The sequence below is a fragment of the Cyrtonyx montezumae genome, unplaced genomic scaffold, assembly GCF_038088225.1.
Source record: "Cyrtonyx montezumae isolate F1298 unplaced genomic scaffold, pur_monq_1.0 scaffold_6, whole genome shotgun sequence".
In the NCBI taxonomy this organism is placed as follows: Eukaryota; Metazoa; Chordata; class Aves; order Galliformes; family Odontophoridae; genus Cyrtonyx; species Cyrtonyx montezumae.
Window position 1 is genome coordinate 18428265 of NW_027072067.1, and position 21839 is coordinate 18450103.

At 46.6% G+C, this 21839-nt stretch overlaps 1 protein-coding gene across 2 annotated transcripts in view; it reads left to right on the forward strand.

Annotated features, from left to right (window-relative positions):
• Nucleotides 1–21839, forward strand: part of GRM7 (glutamate metabotropic receptor 7) — a 212985-nt gene that overhangs the window by 148122 nt on the left and 43024 nt on the right. For both annotated transcript variants that reach the window (XM_065749588.1, XM_065749589.1), the window contains exon 8: nucleotides 15463–16398. In XM_065749588.1, the coding sequence (XP_065605660.1) occupies nucleotides 15463–16398 (936 nt within the window). The remainder of the gene's footprint in view (nucleotides 1–15462; nucleotides 16399–21839) is intronic.

The window sequence follows — 21839 nt, forward strand, 5'->3', positions numbered from 1 at the left end:
TGCGTGTTGTCTTCCCTTTCTCACGCTTTTGGAGTGAGAGGCAGAAGTATGGAGCCACAATGCTGATTAACCTTGATAAGCTGCACCATATTTTTTTCATGTAAAATTTCACAATAACAGTTTGACATTTTCTGTTGCAAAAGGCAGAAGATGGGCTGAGGAGATCCTTAGCAACGTATGTTTACAGGTCTTAAAATAAGCCACGTCAGTTTGTTTTCTCTTTGTTCCCATCAGTTTATAAACCTGGTTTTTCTCTCAATCCCAGTGGCTTCTCCACATCTTTGTATCCCGTTTGCTTTCTTGTCTGGCAGAAGTGTTCGGCGGAGGCAGAAGTGTGCTCCCCACACACACAGGAGCAGACTCTGATCTGCCTGTAGTGTACGTGAGGTGTCTCCTCTGAGTGCAGCTGACTCACCCTGGGTTTACGTTTCTGTATCTGAGGTCAGGCTTTTATTGATTACCAGGAAAATACGTTATCACTCTCACTGCAGCACAGTTGGGTCATACTGTACATTTTACATAAGGCCAACGTAATTACCACATTTTCTTTCACTTGCTTGATCTCAAGCAATGCAACGCAGCTTAGCCTAGTGCTCAAGGCATGATTTAGTGAAAATGTTGGCTGTATTTCACAGATATCTACGCAAGGATAAAATGAGCAGATGTCTAATTTTAAATGGTTTGGCCAGCGTTCCATGAAAAGCTGTTGCAGTGCCACGTTCTCCCTGCAGTGAGGTTGATTACACGATGCCCTGCCATCTCCCACAAGAGGTCATGGCAGAGTGTGTCACGAGGGTTATGTCAAGTTCTGTCAGCCCCCTTTCAGCCCTCAGCACGCCGATGTAGTAAACAGTATTTATAGCTTCTGCCCTCCTACGGATTGAAATGCTTTCCTTGAGTTTTAGGGCTGGAAATTCGGCCAGCTGCGTCCCCACTGACATCCCACCTCATGAACCCCAGAGCCTGCTCAGTAGTAGAGATGTGGCTCTTGCAATTAGAGAGCACTGTCAGCCAGTGTTCTAGATTTCTAGACCTGGACTCTCTTGCACTTTGCCATTGCTGAGAGTGTGGGGGTTTATTATTGAATATGCGTATTAAAAGTGTTTATAAAATATAAGCATCAGTACAAGGAGAACTATTTTGAATGTGTTTCAGGAAAAAAAGCAGAGCTACTGGTGGAAAAAGAAGAAATTCACCGTGGGGAAAAGGTATCAGCAGCTGAGTTTGGTTTGCTTTTACGCTGAGTAACTTCCAGTGTGTGGAAGATTTTGTTTTAATAACTTGATTACCATTGTTTGTGCTGTTCACTCAGTAAGAAATAAGGAAGCTTGGTGTGGGTCAAAGATGAAGGCAGGATGGCCAAGAGATTCAGCTTTCACATTTTAAATTTGAGCTCTGAATTTTAGAAAGGCAGTGAACTTTTACCCCGTAGATCCTGTAATGGGTACCTTCCTGACACGTGTCTCTGTTATTCCATTATGCACTTAGAGGTTGGCCAATGGTACTTAGAAATGCCAGCAACTGGCAGACTTCTGAGAATTCGACTTCCAATGCTCTGAGGTACCTGGAAAGGACAAGCATGCCTCTCCTGGCGGAGCTGATGTATGTGAAGGAGACAGAAATGGATTGCTCCTAGAGGAACGGGGGTTCTCATGGGAAATGTAGTGATGCTGTTTCTCTTTCATCATATAGTTAACTCAGCATGCCTCAGGTTTATTATGTTTTCATGTCCAAACCTCTGCAGCTGCCCTTGAACTGTCAAAATCCAAAAGTAAAGGGAAAAAAATCCCCATGAAATTGCTGAATCTTGTTTTTCCAAGGATTCGTCTATTGCATACCCTAGCACAGCAGCACTCTTTATCATGTTCCCTGGGACTCCATCCCATGCCTGTCTCCACCGTTTCCCTGCAGTGCCTGAGCTCCCTCCCACGCCCCTGAATTATTTGCTGTGCAAGCAGCATCCTGTATTGTGGCTGTCTTTGAACAGCCTTTTTCTTCCATCTCTACCCCACTTTCCTGTTTGGCACTGAAAAGCCTTTGGGAGTCATTAAAGCCAAGGCTGTTTGCAGTTGGCAGTTTGTTGCGTGGTTTAATCTTGTTGAGCTTGGGCTTGGTGTAGCTGTGGCAGCACAGTGAGCAATCTGGTGGGACACATCCCAGCAGCTCTTGGTCCTTCAGAGGGATGCTGTCTGACCCTGAGCTCTAGGAACAAATGAGCTGTTGGCACTGAGGTCCTGCACGATGGGCTGCAGGTCTGGGCTGAGAGCTGTGCCTCCAGCTTATTGGTGTCCATGCAGGTTGCATCAGGTTGTTTCAGTTGCATCAGCGTCTCCTGCTCAGTGCTGTGGCCCATTAAGGTGCTGCTGGGCAGCTGGGTGCTGGTCTTCAGGGTGACTGAAGGTACATCCCCAGCTGGCAAAGAGCAGAGGTGGAAAGCCCTGCCCACTGCTGTACTGCAGAAATTTCAGGGAGCCCCAGCTTGAAACCGTGTGTCACTTGGACAGCATCAGACTGAGTTAACTGTTAGTTCCGAGTGAGATTAGAATGTCTCTAATTAATTTCTTTGTGAGCAGGAACAAATACATATTAAGGATGCCTAAAAGCCCTGTGTGCAGAAATGAACAAACAAATCTGTGCTGTTTTAGCGATGCGCCCTCGAATTGTAAGTAGTTCAGCAGCATTAAGCAGTGCAGATGTTGAAACATGACTGCACCTGAACAGGGCCGTTGTGTGCAGTCAGAAGGCTGACAGCCAGGCTACTCCATGCTCCCGTTGTACCAAATGTGTTGGGTAACTTTGTTGTCAGCTGTTCATCTCCTGTTGTGCTACTTCGGCTCAGACCGATCTGTTTAAATGCCCCAAACATCTCTGTTACAGCAAGGGGTGAGAGCTCTGTACCACAGTGATCTTGGGTTTGCTTTGAGGCTTCTTGTACGTTTGTTTCAAGCTCATGACAAGATGGACAGGACAGCTGCAGGAGGGCCTTGGAAGGAGAGCTGGCGAGGTGCTGGGCTGGTGGGAGGGCTGCAGGATGCAGGTGTCAAGCAGTGTCCCTGGATAAGCTCAGAAAATGAGGTTGAGGTGTTATAAAAAAAAAACAAAGTACCGTTAATACATTTTGTTTTCAGATGTCACTGCAGATCCCTAAACTTTCCACTGAAGTGGTTATCAGTTTACATTTTTAATGAAATTGGCCAGTCCTTAGATTTAATTAACTGTACATTGCACTATACTGACATACACAGAGGTGTGATTGCCTCCAGAAATAACCATCTTTCTGAGAGCTGCCAAAATATGGACTGTTTAAGCCACTGATGCCTCGTTACCTCTTCAGGAGGTAACTTCTGTGGTCTTGCATTGCTCGTGTTGGCTGTCACTGGTGCAGACATCTTTAATTATCTTAATGTGTGGAATTAATTTTCTCCCAGTGGAAGGGAACTTTCCAAGCTCCTGGCACACTGAGCAGCCAAGTGCTTGGTCCTCCACCCCCAGCTGGCAGTGATGGGGACCACAGGTGCTGCTGCTGCATTAGGCTTAGGTGCTGCTGCTAGTAACTTCTGTGCAGGTGAGGACAAAGCCTCGAAATAAATGCTGGTAGCCATGAGAATCCAGCAGCACTTTGTGTCAGAGAAGAGAGCTGAGCAGGAGAGTCAGAAGTCCTGGCAGGGCATCCATCTTCAGAATGGGGAGAACTCAAGCTGGCTTTAGTAGGGTTGGCATGGGCAGTGCAACAGATTGAGGGCCTGCATCTGCACAATTAGAGTACACCCCCTACAGAGAACAGCTCAGGCAGTGAGGACCCTTTCCTGGAGCTTACTTGCTGTAAAGGAAGAGAGACCAGCGCAAACAAGGAGATGTTATGAAAGGAAGGAAAATGAATGTTCACTCGTCTCTGAGGACCTAGGCTCATGAGGAAGGAACTCCAGAAGGAGAGATCTCCAGCAAGAGATCCTTCCTCAGTGGCAGTCAGCCCTTAAATGAGGTCTGAGATGAGTGGAGCCTGGCTCCCCCCCTTCTGGTCCTGCAGGTGAATTGCTTTCACTGTGCTCCCAAGGCTGACTGGGTCTTTCCTTCAGGCACTCCATCAGTGGTTCAGGTCGTGACTTAGCAGTCACCATACATATATGTATAGTTTATAGAAGTTCGTTCCATGGACTGAGCTTTCTGTTAAAATTTGTACTACATATAACTAGGAAGGCAATAGTTAAATCTTGCACCTTACTCTGAAAATTAACTCGCGCTTGGGATTTAAGATGTGAAATGTCATTTCTTCTTTGTTATTGACCCATTTTGTGTAGGTGGTAATGTATGCTGCATGGGCTGTACTACCTTAGGCAAAGCAAAGTGAATTAAGCTATATCAGCTTTTGGTAACTTTGAGCATCGGTATCATTTTCTCCAGGTCTAAGAATGTCACAAGGTAAAATGTTTGTAAGAACATAAATGCTAGGAGAAACCTGGCTGAGAGAGTGTCTGAGATACAATGCAACTTTTCCAAGATAGAGCTAAAAAAAAAAAGATAAGTTCATAGAAGCTGGAAAGGGGTAAAAGTTTATCAGACAACTTACTGACAAAAGAATTTGCCTCATCTTGTGTTTGCCTATCAGCTCCTGGACGTTAAGGAAACCAGACCTGCTCTGGGGGTGAGTAAGGTAAGAAATAGAAGGTCAGAAGCTAATCTGCACTTTTAATATAGGTGTTGGTTTTGCTCCTACACTTCACACCTTAAATCCTTTTCTGCAAGTCTTATCTATTTTCGTCCACAGGTATCTTCAAGAGCAAATACTTTTCTGGGGATTTCTAAGGATGATTAACAGTTTTGGGTGCTTTTGGCAGGGGTGGTAGCATCAGTTTGTGCATCACTGAGGACGCTGTTCTCTTTGATGCCTGAGATGAGAACGATGCTTTTGGTGACAGATGTTTTGTTGTGTGGGGGGGAGCCCTCTGTCAGAGCACCATCACTGCATGCTGCCCAACTCACCAGCAGCCAGCACTGGTTGCTCTGCAGAGACCCACTGGGGCAGCAGGTGGAAAGCTCAGCTTTGCTGTTAGGCCCATTGTAATCTTGTGGGACCTGCATGGAGTGAAAGAGCCTTGCTTTGGCTTTGTTTCATTTGACTAAACATACTTTTAATAAATTGGCACCAGTTTGTGTGCTAGGAAGCTCTCTGAAAGCTCAGTGCTTTTTTGTGTGGTATCTTTCAGTTTCTTAAGGCTGCAAGGGAAAAACCCCCCCCAAAGCTCAGTGCTGAGCACAGGAGAAAGCCTACAGGTAATCCTTTGGCCACACAGCTTTGGCTATGCTTTGCTCTGATGCTGAAGGGGACAAAGATTCCCTTTCTCCCCACCTATTTGAGGTCACGGGGCTCACTCTGGCTGTGGGCATCTGACAGAAGATGCTGCCTCTGTCCTCAGAGAGCTGTGCTGGTGGCAGTGAGCACAGCAGGCAATGGCAGTGCAGAGGTGATGCAGTGGAGATGGGGCAGAGGCTGAGGAGGACCAGCTAAACAGAATCACAGCATGGTTTGGGTTGGAAGGGACCTTTACAATCACCCATTTCCAACCCCACTGCTGTAGACTTCTGGATCAAGCACATCTGAGGTATGTCTTTTTCCTTTGCAAAATGAGTATCATTGTTATTCCATGAGGCAGTGGGAGGTTCATATCAGAGAAAGCCCTGTAAGGCAGCTGAGAGAGAGACCTGCACACCCTTCTGGGTGTGTAAAATATTTTAGGATGCTGCATTAACACACAGGAGAACAACTGGCTTCGTGCTGTTTTCGTAGCCCCAAAGCACAAGCCAGCTGTGTTTTGTAAAACAAAATTTTGAGACCATACAGATGAGAGTACCAGGGGTAGCAGAATGTAATTATGATGGTTACAGAGCACTGCTCTTGTTTTCTTTAGAGGGAAGGAACGAATTCCATAAAGGGTTTCCAGAAAGCTCTGCCCACACTAGGGCCATGTGAGCAGTCGTTAGAATTTCCGGTGATTAAGCAAACCATAAAGGCTCTCAAAGGAGTCCATACGTTGAGTGGGTCAAAAATAATCATTTCTAAATGTCTCTGAATACTAACGCAGAAAATCGATGTGGTTTGTGGGAAGAGTATAACATTGGATGTACAACCTAATCTAGGGAGCTGCTTTGGCAGAGGGTTGGACTAGATGGTCTCTAGAGGTCCCTTCCAACCCCCACAGTTCTGATTCTGTGATACATATAGTATGCATTGCAGTGTGTCTCAGGCTGATCATTGCATGGTAGGCAATGACAGCCCCAAATAGAGCTGAGAAGTGTCTTTAGTTTGCACATAGAAGAAGCTTTCCCTGAAGCTTGCTTGTTTTGTTTCACTCTTTGTTTCTTCTTCCACTGATCTGAAAATGTACTTTTAATATGAAAATGCGTCACTGAATGATTCCTGTGAAACAACCTTGTTTACTTGTTAATTGCACCTTTTAATGACATGGAGGATGTGTATTTGACCATTAAATGTGGCATCTGAGCATCCAGCTCCCAGTAGCAGCTAGAAATTTTGCCTATAATGAGATATTTTGTTCCATTTTTGCACTGTCTTTCAGACAGCCTGGTGAAGCTAAATAAGCAGTGTGGACTTCCACTTCCCTTGGCAAAAGACAAAGCTTGGGTGATTTTTCTTTCAGAAATGTGACTGGAAAGAGCAGCACGGGCTGTTCTCTGCTAGTTGGGATGCCTCTGCACCTGTAGTGCGTTCCTGGGGGGAGTGGGGAGGAGGGGAAGAGTGTCTGTGCTGCAAAGGATGCACAGCAGAGGCGGTGGCGTATTGAGGGCGCTCAGCAGCAGCGTGAGGAGTCGCTCCCCATCCCTTTGCTCTCTTTTCAGAGAGGTGAAAAGGGTACAGCGGGGAGAAAATGCAAGGGGTTGGTTGGTTATTTCCAATTAAGTCCGCAAAAGTGTAGTGAGGCACAAAATTCTTGAGCTTGTCAGGGTTAGTGTAGGAAATAAAGCTCTGAAGTTGCCTGCAGGATTTCAGTGGAACTGCAGGAAGACAGCGCTGCTAACGATGCGATTCCAGGGCCCGTATTTTCACTCGCACTGATTTAGGCATTGGATCTATAGCGAGATCTTCTTTTTCAACCTCTGTTTCTGTTCGTTTTACATGCCATCTTAGCCTCCCACGTGTGCCATACCAGTTTGTCCACGCTGCACTCCCCAAGCAAACCAGCGTTCCCTCTAACTTTCAAAGCAGCGTGCCCAGTGCCACAGCTTTGCAGTGACAGCCACCTCCTCTGCTCTTCCTTCCCCAGCCGTGTTTCAGTGTGACGTGGCCACAGCCTTGATGGAAGAATGGCCTCAGTGTGAAGGATAATTATTCCCATCAGCCAGCCCTCATTTTCTGTGTACCAGCTACAGTGGTTGGGACCGACTGACCGAGCATAGCCTGAGCAAGAAAAATTAATAGCATTAAATAAGACTGCAGCAATCTAATTAGGGCCTAAAGAAGTTAGGTGCTGAGTTTCACTTGGAATTTTGTGGTTCTTTCATCTTACTTCCCCAGCCTGTGTCTCATTATGCCGTGCTCACTAGCCATGATGAGAAAATTACTGTACAATTGATGCTGATCCTTTAAAAAGGGAAGAGCAGGACCAAATAATTTGACTAGCACATACTGGTCTTTGAATCAGCTTGGAAATTAGTAGGATAAATAAACTAAAGCATTTTGAGTTGGCAGGCACTTCAAGATAAATGCTATCCAAATTACACACCTGCCATTTGGTACATCTCTAGTTATTACCCTTTCCATTTTGAAAGTAATATATCAGATTTGGCAGATGTATTTCTTTTTCACAACTGTAAATAACAGGAAAAAGAGTTTATTAGCTTGTAAGCAGAGATAAATGAGCATCAAGGGATAATCCTTTTCTCAAAACCTGGGTAAGGTCAACTTGTGGCTGTACCATGACAAATAACTCAGAAAATGAGTTTTGGGGGAGAAAAATCAGAATTCCTGGATTTGCTTCTGGATGCCTTTGTCATCTCATCTTATTATTTGGGACTTGAACTTGAAGATTTCTGAGTATTATGACCGTATTAGAACAGAACATTTGATTTCAACTGCTCACTTAAATACTGAGCAATTACTTTGACCCGATATCAAGCTGTTTTTTAGGTGATTTGGTACTTTGCACTGAGGGATTTTTGTCATCCCTTTTTTCATCCACAATGAATCCCTTTAGTCTCAATTTCTAGGACAGCCATGGAGCAAGCACAGAGCTTCAGATACACAGGGAAGGTCTTCTCGAGTCCTTGGGCGCGTGCTGCTGCCTTGGCTTTCATCTTGCTTTCATTGCTCCAGATGCAGAGCTTCCTCCATCTTATTAAGTGGATGCTGCTGCATCTGCTGCCACTTAGAGATGTCGGGGTGGAAGCAGTGGGGGACATGGGACCATTGTAGCTATCTTTGCCAGGAGCCAGGTGTAAGGTTCCCTTCCCTAATTATTTATTGCATACCTCGTGACTTTTAAGTTTCTTATTTTTATTCTTGCAACATAGGTACATTTGAAGTAAGACACGTGCGATCATATCCGTCTGCCCTAAAAAGCAGACGAAAGCAAACATCTGTGATGGAAAGGAACTTAGCTAAGGCCCTCTCCTGCCCAGCTGTGAAATATCAAGCAGTTTCTCTTATATGAATCTGTAACTGGGCCACCTCGCTTTGAAATGAAACCTTTCATCTGCACTGAGTGCGCACAAGTGCTGCGATGCATGGAGGTGCGTGCGGGGCACGGCTCCATCTCCAGCTGTACTTTGCTCAGAGCCATGACACTAAAGGACAAGTTACCCTATGCCAAAGGCATAAAATGCTTATAATATTATCAGGTTACTATGCTTTTAACCTGCTTTTATCCTCCCAGTTAGGAGCCAGAAGAGCTGTAAATTGCTCCTTTAATTAAGCAGCATTTTATCTCCTTCTGTGCGACCACAGAAGTGTGGGCTGTGAGCAGTGGGACCACTGGGCCCTTTTCAGGCTGACATCTGTGGGTCGTGGGTTCTGCCAGCGATGCCCCCCCGAGCTCTGGTGGCCCACCCTGCTCCCACTCCCATCCACTAAAACCATATGCAGCCTTTAAATGGGCTGTCCCTCTGATGCTCTCAAGATACGTGGTGCTGGGTTAAATGTTGCTCCAGTTTCAGTAACAGGGAGACTCAGAATTGCAGATGGTCTGTGGTCCGTGCAGTATGAACGAGTAGCTGAACTGAAATGAGGTATTTTTTCATGCTCCCCACACCACATTGGTCAAATCCCCTCCTTCCCCTCTCACTTCCCCAGATTAAAAGTTTTTGAAGTGTTAGCACTTCTTACAGTGCAAACTATGCCTGGTGGCTGTACCTCCTGGGTAACATGGGGGTAGCTGCTGGTGATTTCAAGTTGATTTATAGTATAATTAAACACTGATCCATCACTTCCTCTCTGAAGCAAACCTCCAGTTGAAATCAGTGGGAGCATCACTTGATTAAAGCATTTAGGGGTGGTCTCACAGTGAGACATCATCTTCCTGCGTGAAGCTGAAATCTGATGCGTAAATATCCCCATAATGCCGTGCAGTAGAATTTCTTTTCTCCTTTTGTTTCTTTCTTTTTCCCCAGGGTGCTTTTATAGCCCTTCAAAAGGATCAGATAGTTTGTCACCAAGGTTTGTGCTGTGGTCGATTGTAGTAGGAAATGAAGGAAAGCTTTGGAAACCAAATTTGCCCCTAGAAGTTTCTGATATTGGCTGAATGACCCCAGCATAAGGACAGTGGACAGCAAGGGCTGCTTTTATGAATTTCTGAATGAATGTGTTAGCTTCTGAAGTGAGGCCCAGTGTGTAAGTGTGGCAGCGTGCCTCCCCCCACGGGAGATGTTATTTTCTGCATGTAAAATATTGAAGGTGCTGTGAGAGCTTAGTCTGCTTTGTGAAGTACGGGAGGAGACCATTAGACTCGAGTCTACTGTGACAGATTTGGCTGCAGAGCATAGCAGGGATCGAATGCTAAGCACGGCACGAGGGACAGCAGAGCTGCGTGTCGCTCTGAGCAGGATTGGTGCTGATTACAGAAACTAATTGTCAGCCACTTCAGGGTGAAAAGGTCTCCTAGATTGCTTCAGAAGATAGATTTGCTCTAACTTACCAACTTAAATAGATAACTGCTGTTTATTATAAATGCACACGTGGAAGTATATGTTCTTTTTTTAATTAAAAAGATTATGCAGGGTCTGCAGGATGGATTCTGGAGATGCATGGGCCATTCCATTACTGAGAAAACAGGAAGCTGTAGTCAGATCTAAAAGCATTAAAATAATTAATTTTCAGCTTTATTGTGTGTCGACAGGGATATATAATAAGCATTTTTGTAAAAACTGTAGATTAAGCATTTCTCTCTAGATCAGTGTTGTGCTAAAGTTGTCCTTGGTTTAACGTAGAACAAATAGCCTTTGGATCTCATTGCCGGCGCTGATAAGAGCGCTCGGTGCTGTTTGTGTGCCGTGCTCTGGAGCAGTGAGATCCATGGAAAATGATGACAAACATGAAACGAAACAAACAGTAAGATGAGGAAAGGAAGGGGAAGGCACAGCAGGTTTCCATGTAGGCTGAGAACTGATTGGTACGAGATCACCAGAAAGCAGTTACAACATAGAACCACAAGCAGTGGTTTGGGGGCAATAAAACTTCATAGAAAACTACAGGTGCTGTTCTCTGTAGGTGGCAAAAACCAGCCCAGGGGACAGAAATGGCTGGGACCTCAGTGCAGGTATGGTGGGCAGGGGCTGCTGTGTGAGCAGAAGGAGCTCTGCTGCCTAGTGCTGCCTGCACAGAACTGCCAGGCTTTGGCTGCAAGCCTGTGAGCAGTGATGAGTTTCCACCTCCTTTGGGTTGAACACTGATTTACTCATCATGTAAATGATGAGTTAATGATAGATGCGGCTGTGTCTATCCCCTCAGCCCTCCCTGGCACAGAGTGCTAGGAGAGACCAGAGCAGAACGCATGCAGGGACTTACAACTCCTGTTTTAAGAAGAGAATATTTGGGTGGATTTCAGATGAGTATCTCCACATAGTGGGAAAACTGAAGGGCTGGTGCTGTTCCTCTGGAGATACCCATTTGGAGCCCAGCAGTGGATGCAGGGCAGTGCCAGGGCTGGCAGGAGCCCCAGCCGTGGGGACGGGGTGGTGGGGTGCAGCCTCTTCTGTGGGGCTGGATGCCACTGCCCCAGGGAGTGGAACGGAAGGGGGAAGTTACAGCAGTGGGTGAAGCACCTTGGTGGCCGTGTCTGGGCGAGTCGCTGCGGTAGGTTGGTGTCCTTTGCCAGCAGTTTGGCTTATCACTGCTGCTATCTATCTGCGGGGTTTTAGCTGATATTTTGCAGGAAGCTTTGTTGACTGTGTGTTGTTGACATAATCTTAGCTTGAAACTGTTATCACGTTAAAGCCCTGGATTGAAAAACTAATTACAAGACATTAATAGCTAAGCCCGAAGAGCGAAGTCATGCAAATATTGCTATCTGTGAAGTTGAATGTATGAAAACTGTTTGAACTCTGACTCGGTGACAGGAGCCTGAAAGCAATCTGGGAGATAGCAATAAATCTGAGCACAATCCTCTGCAATTGTTTCCTAATATGTCCATGAAATTAACGGCAGCGCTGTTATAAACATCCTACTGGGGAAAGTAGCTATCTTCTTCCTGAGAAGGTTAATTATCAGTAATGTAATTATTTTTGTACTGACTTTTATTTTAATCAAACATTGCATGAAACAATTTGGTTCAGAACAAATAGCTTATTACAGAAATGTTTGTGGTGCTGAAAAAAGAAGCAGCAATGTTTAAATTATAGACATATATCGAGTTACTTAATTCATTAAAATGAACAATTATGCTAGGCCTTATGAGACAGACTAAGCATTTCCTGCTCATGTTTGTTCTGTGGTGAGCATGATGAGAATTAATGCTGGGGCTGGATCCCATCACGCTGAGGTGCTTATGGAGCAGGCAGGGGTCTGTGGGCTCCACTCCTGGGCACCGGTCGCTCGCTGCCCAGAGCCACGTACAGCCCTGCCTGTGGGAATCAGCATCTTGAAATGAGCACTGAAAGTGAAACACGTGGTGGTGCAAAGCCTTCAGGAGGAGTGAAGGGGCACACGTCCCATGTCACAGCAGCATGGGGCAGCCCTGGTGAGAGCACAGATTAGCGCTTTCAGGTAATTACTTTCTGATTATGAGATACACGTTTCTTGTACTGATAAATCTTCTCTTTCTGTGAGTGCTTAGCGCTCTTCCTCAGTGAATCTCAGTCAGCTCTGTAGGTCTTTGTAAGCATAACTGACAATACCTCCAGTTTCTAGATGGGGAAATGGAAGAAAACTGAAGCAAGGCCACGATGAAGTGCCCGTTCTCCTGTTTCTCATCTGCCATCCAGGTTTCAGTTGCAGATTAGGTGCCAGCCTTGGGAAGGAAGGCTGCCGGCAGGACCGGCACTACACTGAGGTGGCTGAGCACAGAAGCAAAGGCCAAAAGTGCTTGTTTTCACATGCACTCCTTAAAAATGCTGCTTTATCTGAACTTAACAGCAGCGAGTCCCGTGGTTTGCTGCTGTTAGACTGTATTGAATAAAATGCTCTGCTGTTTTGTTTTGTTGACAGTCCTATTACAGTAATTGTGGACGAAAGTTACCCTTGCTTTTTCATCAGGATTTTATAGTCCTGATCCTGATACTCAGGACTTGGCAAGATCTCTCAGTAAGTTCTTTCTGACAAATGTGTGGCAAGAAGCATTGGGGAAAAATGTCATTAAATAGAAGCAGACTTAGAGATTTAAGTAAATAAAAGAAGGGACAGAGTGTAACAGTTCCTCAAGGCAATAGAAATCTTTCCTAGATTCAGCTTCTCAAAAGCCTATTTCAAAGAAACTGCAGTAAAGGGTGGGAAGAGGACAACAGAATAACATTGTATGGGAACTGTAGGATCACGGCCTGAACCACTGATGGACCACCTGAGGTGAGCACTGAGTCAGCCACGGAGCCCAGGTGAAGGCAATGCACCTGTGTGACCAGAAGGGGTGGAGTCTGGCTCCATCTATCCTAGGCCCCCTTTAAGGGCTGACCAGCACTGGGGAAGGATCTCTTGTTGGAGATTGTTCCCTTCGGAGTTTTTCCACGGAGGGCCTGGGACACGGGTGAGCATTGCATCTATTTTTGATTATTCCCTTCCACCGTGATAATTTTTCTCATTATACATCCTGACTGCTGCACTATTTGAACTGTTTATTCTGTTAACTCTACATCTGTTAATTATACAAATGTACACTGGGTACAACCATCCGTTCCTGGGGCTGCCCAACGCACAGCTGAGCAGTTTGTTGCTTTTGTTTGCATTTCTGAAAGCAGTCAGGAAGCAAGAGTGTATTACACAGGCAAGAACTGTTTCAAAAATACTGTGTGTGTGTGTTGTGGGGTGGGCATAGCTTTTCTGGTTTGGATCAGATTCACTGCTCCCAGCGCCTGCTTTGGTGGCAGGTGGCTTATCTGACAGCAGCTTTCATTATTAATTTTCTAGCCAGAAGCAATGGAGCACCATGAGTCTTTCTGAGGGCGGCAGCACAGAGTTATCGTGGATGTGGTCCCAGCAGACCAGAAAAAGAACTTTCCATAATTTTGCCTGATCTCCCCTTTATCTCCTCGCGCCAGTATCTGTGCAGAATGAGACACCTTCAGGCTGTCTCCACTATCTAGCAGGGCACAGGATACTTTTGAGGACAGGGAAATTCTCCCTTTTCGGGGTCTGAAGGCGTGGGGGGATGTGATGATGCATTAATAATTCCGTGGTCCTCTGAGGTATGTAGGAAATTGGTGAGAACCCTTTCATCACTGCGGCCTGGGTCAAAATTCGTGCATTTAGGTGCTCTCCTCATTTGTTATCAGTGCACGCTGTAAAATCTGCATCAGGTACAGTGTGTGTTTAGTAACTGCAATAGCAAATGGGGACTCCGGTCTGGGCTGGCGTGCCACTCTGTAGCTGTACCAGCACAGGCAAGGGGTAGCTGCCCTGCCTCAGAGCAAAGGAGGGATAGTTCTTTCACTTCTGCAAGCTGCAAACCTTCAGCTCAGCGCGGAGTAAGGGAAGAGTTCTGGGTCTTTTTTTCCTTTTATTATAACTAGCGAATGCTGAAGGTTAATGAAGTTTCTCAAGCAGTGGCAGACCTCCCAAGTATGTGTTATTGAGGGATTATTTCTATAACATTTGCTGCAGACTTTCGATAGTGTAATATTTGAGCAGTCTGTGGCAGTCTGTGTTTTCTTCAAGTCTGTGAAACGAAGTTGATGCAGGGTCTATTTGGAATTAAATGAGGAGGGGGCACCTTGATCCTTCAGTTTAAGACATGTTAACCCCAGTCTTCTTGAGCTGATTCCAGAAGCTCAGCGTAGAATCCCTCAGTGGTAGGAAATATTGGAGTTTGTAAACGTTTATGAACCCAAATTATTAGCTGAAACGTTGTTTTATTGAGGCGTACAGCCATCTGCCCTAGCAGATCAGGCAGTGTTTGTAAAAGGTGTGCACACGTGTGTGCTGCAGGTAGAGGAGTCCCCGAAGCTCTGCTGTTCAGACAAGCTGGATGTGGTGCCGTGGGTCAGTGCTGGAGGTCAGGACGTCCCCCGTGGTCACAGACTGGGCCCGTTTCAGGGCTGCTCCAGGGCTGAACCTCCCAGGTTCTTAGAAACCAGTTAGTGGCTTTAGTCTGGAACATGTTGGAATGATTTGTGACTCTAATTTTGTGCAGTATTTTGTGTGTGTACTCGGAGTTCAGGATACTCAAGGCTACAGAACAAATGAGACTTTCCATTTACTTAATACAGTCATTGATAATTTGCGTTCCTGGAAGCACGTAGGGTATTTCAAAAGCTGGATGTGACTTTGAAATGAAATAATATCTGGTTATGATATTTTTCACTGACGACTATTTTCTTTGTACCTCATATTTCTTGCGTAGCTCTCGTTACTGATTTACCGTATTCCAGGCCCTAGATGTGTTTCTACCTTGTTCAGAGTTTTCCCTTGCTGGCTGTAGTTTTAGGAGTCTTGGTGGGGAGGCCCAGGCTCTGGGTGCATGGAAGGCAGGCTCACTGTGGGGCCGCTGCCTTCCCGGGAGCCGTATCGAGTGCTCTCACTGATTTTCATGCAGTAAGAAGGTTTCTGCACTGCTGTTTTATCTGGTGCTGTGTCGTTCTACAAGAATTTATTACTAACAAACATGAAAAATGACTGTAGTAAATACAGTCTTGGGTTAGAGGCCCACATGAGAACACTGGCGTGCACAGCCTGGAAGTTGAGCACCTGTAACGTTTTCCATTTGTTTGTTGCAGTACGCTCCCTGTTGTTGTGGTCAGCAGGGCCCCCTGCCCAGCCTGGCAGTGACACCCACCTAACAGCCTCCTTCTGCTTCAAATGTCTCCTAGATCGACGACATGCAGTGGGGTAAAGGAGTGCGAGAAGTCCCATCCTCGGTCTGCAGCCTGCCTTGCAAGCCAGGAGAGAGGAAGAAGATGGTGAAGGGCATGCCGTGCTGCTGGCACTGCGAGCTGTGCGATGGCTACCAGTACCAGGCCGATGAGGTCACCTGCCTGCTGTGCTCCTACAACGAGCGGCCCAATGAGAACCGCACCGGCTGCCGCTCCATCCCCATCGTCAAGCTGGAGTGGCACTCTCCCTGGGCTGTGATCCCCGTCTTCTTGGCCATGCTCGGGATTATCGCCACCATTTTTGTCATGGCGACCTTCATTCGCTACAACGACACGCCCATCGTCCGCGCCTCGGGGCGGGAGCTCAGCTACGTCCTGCTGACGGGCATCTTCCTCTGCTACATCATCACCTTCCTGATGATCGCCAAGCCCAACGTCGCCGTGTGCTCCTTCCGGCGCATCTTCCTGGGGCTGGGGATGTGCATCAGCTACGCAGCCCTGCTGACTAAAACAAACCGCATCTACCGCATATTTGAGCAGGGCAAAAAGTCAGTGACGGCGCCCAGGCTTATCAGCCCCACGTCGCAGCTGGCGATCACGTCGAGTTTGATATCTGTGCAGCTTCTAGGTGTCTTTATTTGGTTTGCAGTTGACCCGCCCAACATCATCATAGATTATGACGAGCAGAAAACTATGAATCCTGATCAAGCCAGAGGAGTTCTCAAATGTGACATAACGGATCTACAAATCATTTGTTCCTTGGGTTATAGCATTCTTCTAATGGTTACGTGTACTGTGTATGCCATCAAGACTCGGGGTGTCCCAGAGAATTTTAATGAAGCTAAACCCATTGGATTCACTATGTACACTACCTGTATAGTATGGCTTGCCTTCATTCCAATATTTTTTGGCACTGCCCAGTCAGCTGAAAAGGTAGGTGAAAATGAGCTAACGGGTGTCTGCGGGATCAGGTTTCATTACAGCTGTGAATTATACACTGCTGTCCATTTACGGCGATTCTTCAAACGAGCTATCCAGTTAGCTTGTTACAGACGTGCAGTATGCAGCACTATTTTTCCTTCTCCAGTTAGCTGGTGGGATGTTCATTTGATAAACTGGCAAACGATCAATGGCAATCATATTAGCCATTTGTTTTATTGTTGCATCCATTTCAGTTGTCCCTTTTCAGTAGAATAAGTGGGAATTAGCTGTCATGTCATTCCATAAAAAGAGATCTCCTAACTAAGTCATTTCAAATACAAGATATAAGAAACTAATGTTAAAAAAAAAAGATGCCTTCTAGAGGTCAGTGCTGAATTCAGTGTGTAGTTGTCTGATGCGTGCTCAGCTCCATTAACAGCAGCTTCAGGGTTTGTTTACACTACAGGGTAAAGAGTCTGTCCTGAGCTCCAAGAGCATCTCGAAGGGAGGTGATTTCTGCAGGAGAGGAATGCTGCCACATCTCAGGTATTTCAAACCCCTCTGCTCTCCCTGTCAAGGGTGAGATAAGGAACAGCACAGGCAGCTTTCAACCCAGCTGGGTCTGTGTGTAGCTTTGGTCCAATGCAGCAAGCAAGCACAGAGCAGCTCTGGTGCTGCTTGCCTGGGAGCGTGCCAGGCCTGCAGGTGACCGAGGTGGTGGCTTTGAGCTGTCTGCAAAGATTTAAGCACACGATAGAAAGACCAGAAGAATTTCAAAGACTGCTGCCAGAGCTAAGAATCGTTTAGCAGCAAAAGCTTTAGTTTTCCACAGGTTCACCTGTAGAGCTGAATTAACCTGTCTTGCTTTGAAAGTGAAAGATTCTTGCACAAATTCACGTAGGACAGAAAAGGAGATTATTGACTTGATTCCATGCCGAGTGTGGGAGAGGATACCAACAGAGCAAACAGCTTTGCAGCCTGCATCAGTGCAGACCTGGTGCCACAGTGAGGTGTCTGGGAGGGCAGTGGTCCATCTGCACAGTGCAGCGCATGCGAAACACGCTGAGGCTGACTGCAGTTCTGCCCAACAGGCTCTGTGTGACCATACCCGTGCAGCATGCAGCTCACAACACGTGTGGATGCACCCAGGTATTGTCCCCAGAGATGGTCCCTGGCGTGTGGGCTCAGGCAGATGGCAGCGGAGTGCATCTGAGCCATGAGACGCGCCAGGTCTCCCCAGATCCAGGGAGGGCTTCGTGCCTACACAGAGCAATCTACAGTAGCTTTGCTTCTTGGCTTTCTTTTCTGTCTGCTTTTCTTTCTCTCCTTTTTCTTCTTTTTCTGGCAGGGCAGGGGGTATTGTACTTCTTTTTGTGATTGCTAGTGATTTCCTGTCAGATATTTTCTCTGGAAAATATTGGGTGTAATCTTCTCCACGCAAGTCTTTGCCGAAATGGAAATCGTACATGCTGAAAATCTCATGCAGCCCAATCTTTTAAGCTGAGAAATGGTGTTATATATAATGCCATGATTTTCACTGTATGGATTTATTTTATCAATAAATACAACTATAATGTTGTTTGGTAGGAAGCATATTAAGTATACCTCTATTGTTTGGTGTAGGTTAAAAAAAAAAGTAGACTGAAGTGTGCTGCAAGTAATTCATCAAAGGCAAATAATTCCATCAGCAGAGAGGAGGCAGTGTCGAGGGCTGAAGAAGGGCCAGTGCTGCAGGCTGGATATAAAACCTTTGGGGTATATGGGAGGCAGTATATATGGGAGGAGCAAATTCCCAGCTTGCATTTTTTCAGGCTCTTAGCTCCTAGCCCTCAGAGCTGCCCTGGTACGCTGTGATGTGCAAGGCTTCCCTGGTGCTGCAGCCTGCAGCTGGGGGCAGCCCCTGATCCCTTGGGTGCTGGTTGTGCCCCGTGTTCTTCCCTGCCTGCTGCTCTGTTGCCCTCTGGGTTTTGAGGGTCGTGTTTTTGGGGCACGCTCTTCTTTTTGTGTGCTTCCCTGTAGCTATTGGTATGCATTCCAGAATGCTGCTGTGGCCCTTACTGGAGGATGTAGGAATCGTGTCATGCCTTTGCTCAGAAAGATCCTTCCTTGAGTACCAAATGCTGAGCATGGAGCTGGTGAGTCCCTCCCATGGAGTTCTATTGGCAGCCCCCAGTGGGGGCTCGGGGGCCTTGGTGCTGAGGTTGGTGCCCACCACCTTTGTGCATCTTGCGGTGCTGCTGTGCTCTTCCAGAAGGTCCCATGCTGCCGCTGAGCTCCTGGGCAATTGTTTTTGAGAACAAAACTGTTAAATCCTCAGTGGATGTGTGGGTGTCTCCTCAGAAGCCAAGTGGCCTCAAAGAGCTGTTGAACCAATTGCAGGAGCCCTAGCTCTGCGGCAGAGTCAATACAGAGCGGCGCTGGAAAGAGCACGGGCTGCTCGGTGAGGTCAGGCAGAGCACAGCTCGATCGAACTGAGCCAAAATCTTGGAGCACGGATGTGTGAGGATGGTGGGAGGGAGCCCTCGTGCTCACACTTCCCCGTGGCCCTGAGGCTGCGTGTGGGTCAGCACTGCCTGCTCCCTCCATTGCCTCTTCCTGCGCTGCTGGGCCCCGGAGCAGTGCCTGTGGTGTGGGGTCGCCGTGTGGGGCCACGTGGCCGTGCCCCATCCCCGCAGGATGGCCGTGCTGCAGGGCACACAGCTGAGGTCTCTGGGTCCCATGGATTCTTCGTTTCCCTTTATACGTTGGACGATTTTCAGGTTTTTACAGGCAGTGCTGTAAAAGCAGCAGTGTGACAGTGTGCGATGCGCCCCGATGCATCTGGAAGCATCCACTCGCAGGTGGTGGTGGTGGTGGTAGCTGCTTTTTTATCATTATGGCTCTCTCTTAAAGTAAATATTTTTAAGACTTGCACAGCAAGGATTTCCAGAGGCAATGCTTTCCTGGCAAAAACAAAGAAAAATACAGTGAAGGGAAAAACTGTCTGTAGTTAAATCAATGCGATGGGAAGAGTTCTTAAAATACCATCCTGCTGTCTCTGTACATAAAAGTCAGTTTATGGTTAAGAAAACAATACTTTTCAGCACTTGTTTAGTACTGTTGTACTTCTCCCTTGTAATGCTGTTGGGGGCAGGAGGAGTTGTTGGAGGCTTTGTTGGAAATAGCCGAGCGTGGGGTGGGGGCTCTTATCTCACCACCTCACAGTGTCCAACCCTGGTTATGAAAGCCTGAGATCACAGGCTATTTTCTCCCGTGGTAATTCAGTATCACTGTGCGCATGTGTGTGTACTGTTGCTTAAATTTCATTTCTGAATCCCTAGGATGTAGGGCTGAAAAAGTAGAGCCCTTGAGTGGCCAACCTGAGCATCGATCTGCTTTATGCCAGAACCCACTGAGGGCCACAGCCTGTCTGAACCACAGGGCCACGTTTCACTGTTTAACATGCACTTATTAATGTCTTCCCATGCGTGTGCCCATCGTAGTTTGAAGAAGAAACTCCATTTGGAATCTGGCTGAGACCGTACCTGTGAGATCAGAATAACTCGCTGTGTCCACAGGTCTGAGGTCCGTTCCCGTGCTCAGTGACTGTATGCAGACAGAGTTCTGTACGTTGCATATTCCCTTATTTTCTCAAATGACATCACTGATCTGCCATCGTTCTGTGTTTATGTTCTGCAGAGACTGTATGGCTTAGTAGCTGGCATTACTTTTATTTAGTCATCGCTGAGATTAAAATAACACGTTTCTGGATGTGGCTACTAGGCAGTAACAGCAGCCAGCGTGCTCCTGGGTTGATGCTGCTTGTGGGACTCTTCTTGGAGAATTTTGGGGACTTCTTTCAAGTCAGAGAAGTTATAATTGGATGACTCCAAATGAGCGATGGTTTTGAGCCATTGTGGTCTTCCGGCCTGGGAGCTTTCCTCATCCTGAAATGAAGAGCAATGAGAAAACACTGACCGTATGTCCTTTGCTTTCCATCGCCCCCTTTTTGAATCCAGACTGCATTAACCTTTGGCTGTGTTATTTGTTTTAGCTGTAATGCAGCCACCATGAAATGTGCAGCCCTCTCTTCAGATTTCTGGGTCTTTTTTTGACATTCCTTTTATTCAAATCAGTAAGCAGGGTAAGCCAAGTGTATTTGGCAGCAACATTTTAACTTATTGTGTTGAATGTTGCATAAATACTGTAATTTCAAGGCACATGCAAAGTGGGTTCTTGTTCAGATTAAATAATATCACATTAGCACAGTGGCACTTCAGCGCCCGTTCTATTTTTTGGTGAAACAAAGTTACCCTTCGATTCTCCATAATACAAATACCGATTAACCAGGTAGGACACACATTTATTTTCTCCCCTGGGAAGGCTTGAGATGACAGTTGCTACAGCAACCATACATACGTGGATTTGGGAGTTATAAGGGTTTCAATACAACGCTTGCTGGAGTTTTGTAGTGTTGGGTGGTTGAGAAAGTCAGGCTTTGAGGCTCATTCAGAGTGCGACTTTGAATCCACCATAGTGGGGGCACACAGAAGGAGGACTGTGAGCTGTAGCTTTCTTCCAAAGCAGCGTAATTTATCACCCTTTGAAATGATTAGCTTTGAATAATGCTAACATTTATTCTTCATAATGCCCCTGCGTTTCAAAACAGGAATGGTGACTGGGTCTAGCAGCTGCTTAAAACTTCACAAGCTCAAATGTTAGTTTCTCTCACTGTTCTGCATCGGAGTTTGCCTGCAGCTGTATTGTGTTCTCAGGAGCTGTGAGGATCTGCGTGCTCAGGTACTGAACTTCTGGACTTCACCCAGCAGTGCTCTGGGGAGCACGTGGGGCTTCGTGCTGCCCTGTGCTGTGTCTGAGGGAGCCGTGTGGTGCCGTGGGCTGGGGCTGTCCTGCAGCGAGCATCCCAAGCTGTGGGATGCTGCCCTCGTGGGTGGCAGGTTACACATGCTTTGAGATGTTAGGGCTCTCCCAGAAGGATCCTTTGTGCTCCTCGAGTGCCTTCTCCAGCCCAGAGGTCTGCCCAGGCCTGCAGCTGCTCAGCACCATGCATGCTGGGTCAAGGCCACCGAGGGTGGGTAAGCAGCTGAGCCACAGGTCTGCTGCCTGGCCCTGCAAGGATGCTGCTGAAGCTGGGTAACAAAATGTGCACGCTGTGGGTGAAATAAGGGATGATTAGAGCAATTAGATCTTCCTCAGAAGACCATAAATTAATGGCAATTATGATTCCTGAAACAACAGAAGCAGAAGGTATGTCTACCATAGATCTCTTTTATCACATTTGCTGCATTGTAATGCTCCTTTAATGTTAATATGTACTTTTGTAGTAAAATCTAATTGAAAACACTGAGCAGGCAGAGCCCAAGGCCGCAATCATGTTCCACATAATTACCTGAGGAGGAGGGTGCACATCCACAATGAAGGGATGCCACCAACCGTTAGTGAGGCAGAAGCAG